The sequence below is a fragment of the Oxyura jamaicensis genome, unplaced genomic scaffold, assembly GCF_011077185.1.
Source record: "Oxyura jamaicensis isolate SHBP4307 breed ruddy duck unplaced genomic scaffold, BPBGC_Ojam_1.0 oxyUn_random_OJ72826, whole genome shotgun sequence".
NCBI lineage: Eukaryota > Metazoa > Chordata > Aves > Anseriformes > Anatidae > Oxyura > Oxyura jamaicensis.
The window spans coordinates 5,805-9,833 of NW_023311269.1; the positions used below are offsets into that span (position 1 = coordinate 5,805).

The following is a 4,029-nucleotide window of genomic DNA, read 5'->3' on the forward strand; positions in this document are numbered from 1 at the left end:
GTGGTGCTGGAGATGGTGGAGAAGATGGATGTGGCGGTGGTGGGGATGGTATTGCTGGTGGAAGTGGGGATGGTGTCGGTGGAGGTGGTAGGGATGGTGGAGGAGGTGGTGGCAATGGTCCTGCTGGTGGAGGTGGTGGAGAAGGTGGAGGTGGTGGTGGTGGGGATGGTATTGGTGGTAGAGGCAGTGGGGATGGCGTTGGAGAATGTGGTGGGAATGGTGGTGTCGGCACTGCTGGGTGTTGTAGCCGCAGGCACCACCTGCCCCACACCTCGCCCCCGTGGGGCTCCTGGTGCTGCCCCCTCAGCCCCCTTCCTCCCTCAGGCTCTCAACGAGCTGGCTCTGGACTCCCCCAGCCTCGTGGTCCTGCCCCTCGGTAGGTGCTGGCACCCCAAAACCCTGTCCCCTAAATCCCTGTCCCCCCAAAACTGTGTCCCCCCGACTGGGGCTGCTCAGTTCCTGGGAGCTGCCTCGGGGCACCCCTAGGGGCTTCCTGCACCGGCTGCAGCCACCAGTGTGTCCCTGGGCGGGTGTCCCCGTGGGTGTCCTTGTGGAATTGTCCCTGTGGGTGTCCCCATGGATGTCCCCATGGGTGTCCTTGTGGAATTGTCCCTGTGGGTGTTCCCATGGATGTCCCCATGGATGTCCCTATAGTGTCCCCATGGGTGTCCTTGTGGAATTGCCCGGTGGGTTCCCCACTGGTATCCCCATGGGTGTCCCCTTGGCTGTCCTCGTGGTCCCTCTGTGGGTGCCCCCGCCCTGTCCCCACGCTGTCCCCGCTCTGTCCCCCCGCAGACGTGACGGACGGGGGCAGTATCGGGGCGGCGGTGGGCCGGGTGCGGGAGGAGCTGCGCGGCGCCGGCCTCGGCCTCCTGATCAACAACGCGGGCGCGCGGCGCCGCAGCACGCTGGACACCGAGACGGCCGAGAACATGGCGCTGCTCTACGCCACCAACACCGTCGGGCCCCTGCAGGTCACGCAGGTAGGGCCTGGGGGGGGCCGCCCGACCCCAAAACCGTGGGGTCCAGGCCCAAGCTGACGGCCGTGCCCCCCCCTCCCCAGGCCTTCCTGCCCCTGCTGCGGGAGGCGGCGGAGGCCGGGCGCGGGCAGGGGCTGAGCTGCAGCCGTGCGGCCGTGGTCAACGTCTCCAGCGCCATGGGCTCCATCGGGGTGGCGGCGGCCTGGGGGGACGCGCAGGACGTCTCCTACCGCTGCAGCAAGGTACGGCCCCGGGGAGGGGTGGGGGGTCACCCCCACGGGGTCCTCACCCAGCCACCCGGTGCCGCTGTCCCCGCAGGCGGCGCTGAACATGCTGACCAAGTGCCAGGCGCTGCAGTACGGCGACAGCGGGATCCTCTGCGTGGCCATCGACCCCGGCTGCGTGGAGCCAGCGCCGGGGCGCGAGGCGGTGAGGGATGGGGGCATAGAGCCCCCGCGGGCGTAGAGCCCCATGGGTACCATGCCCCGTGGACGTACTGCCCCGTGGGTATTGCACGCCGTAGGTATCGTGCCCCATAAACATGGTGCCCCATGGGTACTACGTCCGCAGCAAGGGGACAGTCCCGGGCTCTCCTTTTAACCACTCGTTATTTCCCCATTTCTCACATTATTTCCCCATTTCCTGTATTATTTTCCCATTTCCTGCGTTCCTTTCCCATCTCCGTCGGGGGCCGTGTGTCAGCAGAGGGCAGCCTGGCCCCGTGCTTGCGTGCCCCTCAAGCAGCCGTGGGGCCACGCCGTGGGGCATGGCCACCCCACGCTGGGGGCCTCCTGCGACAAAACAAGGCTGGCGAGGCCGGGGCCTCTCCCTGGCCTCGTGGAATTGTTTTATTGCGCACCCAAAAATGGATTTTTTCCAAAAAAAATAAGACGCCGAGCAGCAGGCCCCCCCTCTGGGCATGCGTGGAGGGGCTCAGCGCCGCTGTCCTTGTCCCCGCAGGGCCCGGTGACGATGGAGGAGAGCACCCAGGGTGTCCTGCGCGTCCTCGCCGGCCTCTCGGCCTCCAGCAACGGCACCTTCTGGGACTGGCGGGGGCAGAGGCTGCCGTGGTGAGGGGGCCCCGGGGCCGGAGATCAATAAATGGCCACGGCCACGCTGGGACGGTGCCATCAGGAGGCCCTGCGCCACCCGGCCCCATAGCTGGAAGGGCTGGGAGCTGGGGAGGGAGGGCTATGGGGTGGGAGGTCTATGGGGAGGGAGGTCTATGGGGAGGGAGGTCTATGGGGAGGGAGGTCTATGGGGTGGGAGGTCTATGGGGAGGGAGGTCTATGGGGTGGGAGGTCTATGGGGCGTGACATCCATGGGGAGGGAGGTCCATAGGGAGGGATGTCCATTGGGCAGGAGGTCCATGGGGAGGTAGGGCCTTAGGGTAGGGTGTCTATGGGGAGGGACATCTATGGGGTGGGAGGTCAATGGGCTGGGAGGTCTATGGGGAGGGATGTCCATGGGGTGGGAGGTCCATGGGGAGGGAGTGTCATGGGGCAGGAGGTCTATGGGGAGGGGGGTCCATAGGGTAGGATGTCTGTGGGAAGGGGCATCTATGGTGTAGGATGTCTATGGGGAGGGACATCTATGGGGTGGGAGGTCCATGGGGTGGGATGTTTTGGGGGAGGGACATCCATGGGGGCGGGAGGTTGATGGGGCGGGATGTCCATGGGGCAGGAGGTCCGTAGGGAGGAATGTCTATGGGACGGGTTGTCCATGGGGTGGGCTGTCCATGGGGTGGGGGGGGTGTCCATAGGGTGAGGAGGGATGTCTATGGGGCAGAAGATCCATGGGGCAGGATGCCCATGGAGTGGGATGTCCATAGGGGCAGGATGTCAAGGGGGGAGGGACGTCCATGGGGTGGATGTCTGTGGGGAGGGAGGTCCCTGGGGCGCGATGTCCATGGGGCAGCTCCGGTGCCCCCACCTCCCCCCCGCCCCCCCCGAGGCAGAGGAGCGGCGGCTCCGCCCTTCGGCCTCGGCCCCCCCCCAGCTCGGGGCCCGGGCTCGGTGCTGGGCGCCGCCAAGCGGTTAATGGAGGCCGGGACGGGAGGAAAATGGTAAAAAACGGGGGGTTTTAAACTGCTAAAAGAAATTTTAAAATAAAAATACCAAATAGAGAAATAAAAATTAATAGAAAAAAATAAAGAAAAGAAGAAAACAAAAAAAAGAAGAAAATAATAAAGAAGGAATAAAAAATAAAGAAGGAATTAAAAATAAAAAGCATTAAAAAAATAAAAAATTAGAATAGAAAAATAAAAAAGAACACGAAATGCCCGAAGAAACCCCCCGGCTTCCCCTTCACCCTCCTCCTCCTCCTCCTCCTCGCTGTCTCCCCACGTCACCGTCGCTCTCCGTGGCTCCCCACCGACCTGGGCGGAGGGGCCGGGGGTCAGTGGTGGGGGGCAGCACCCAGGACCCCCCCAAGTCCCCCTTTCCCCACTCACAGGGCGCCCCGAAGAGCATCCGCAGCACCCGCAGGCAGTTGTCCAGCAGCGCCTTGGGGCGCACGGCCTTGGGGCGCCGCTCGCCGCTGTGCAGCCGCTGCACCAGCTCGGCCACCGCCACCGCCACGTCGCTCTGCGGGGACACGGCGTGGGGACACGTCACGATTCGGGGGGCAAAGGGGGTCTGGGGGAGGCGGGGAAGGGCGTGGGGGGGGCTGCATCAGCCGGGAGTTGGACCCGGGCCTCCTGCAGCGGGGAAGGGCAGGGAGGCCGTCAGTAGGCTTCAGAGTGAACGCCGCGGCCACACGGAACAGCAAAGCTCGCGCTTTCCCAATGGGGCGCCCCAAGGGGCTGCACATCTGCAGCTGTGGGGTGCGGGGGGTGCTGCAGGGAGCAGAGACGGGCTCCTGGGGTCTCCCCCCCCCCCCCCAGCCCCGGGGGTAGAGGAGGCAAAAATTTGGGGACCCTCTGCATTGGCCGGGAATCGAACCCGGGCCTCCCGCGTGGCAGGCGAGAATTCTACCACTGAACCACCAATGCCAGATGTGCGGCACCCCCCAGCGCCTCCCCACGGCGCTGCCCCACGGACGGGGCCCG

General features: G+C 65.2%; 1 protein-coding gene and 1 non-coding gene across 2 annotated transcripts; one reads left to right on the top strand and one right to left on the bottom strand.

Annotated features, from left to right (window-relative positions):
• The first annotated feature begins 787 nt into the window (after positions 1–787).
• Positions 788–2,131, top strand: LOC118159963 (C-factor-like). The gene is made up of 4 exons (XM_035314497.1): positions 788–983; positions 1,064–1,222; positions 1,299–1,409; positions 1,941–2,131. Exons 1-4 carry the CDS (start codon positions 933–935, stop codon positions 2,052–2,054), a joined length of 435 nt encoding a protein of 144 aa, XP_035170388.1. The 5' UTR covers positions 788–932; the 3' UTR covers positions 2,055–2,131.
• Positions 2,132–3,901: 1,770 nt separating this feature from the next.
• Positions 3,902–3,972, bottom strand: TRNAG-GCC. Its single transcript has one exon. It is a non-coding gene; the product is annotated as a tRNA-Gly (tRNA).
• Between the last annotated feature and the right edge of the window lie 57 nt (positions 3,973–4,029).

Coding starts and splice junctions, on each gene's coding strand:
- LOC118159963 (XM_035314497.1), top strand. CDS start 933: ATGGCGCTGCTCTACGCCACCAACACCGTCGGGCCCCTGCAGGTCACG. Junction 984..1,063: donor GGCCCCTGCAGGTCACGCAG/GTAGGGCCTGGG, acceptor CCCCCTCCCCAG/GCCTTCCTGCCCCTGCTGCG. Junction 1,410..1,940: donor CAGCGCCGGGGCGCGAGGCG/GTGAGGGATGGG, acceptor TTGTCCCCGCAG/GGCCCGGTGACGATGGAGGA.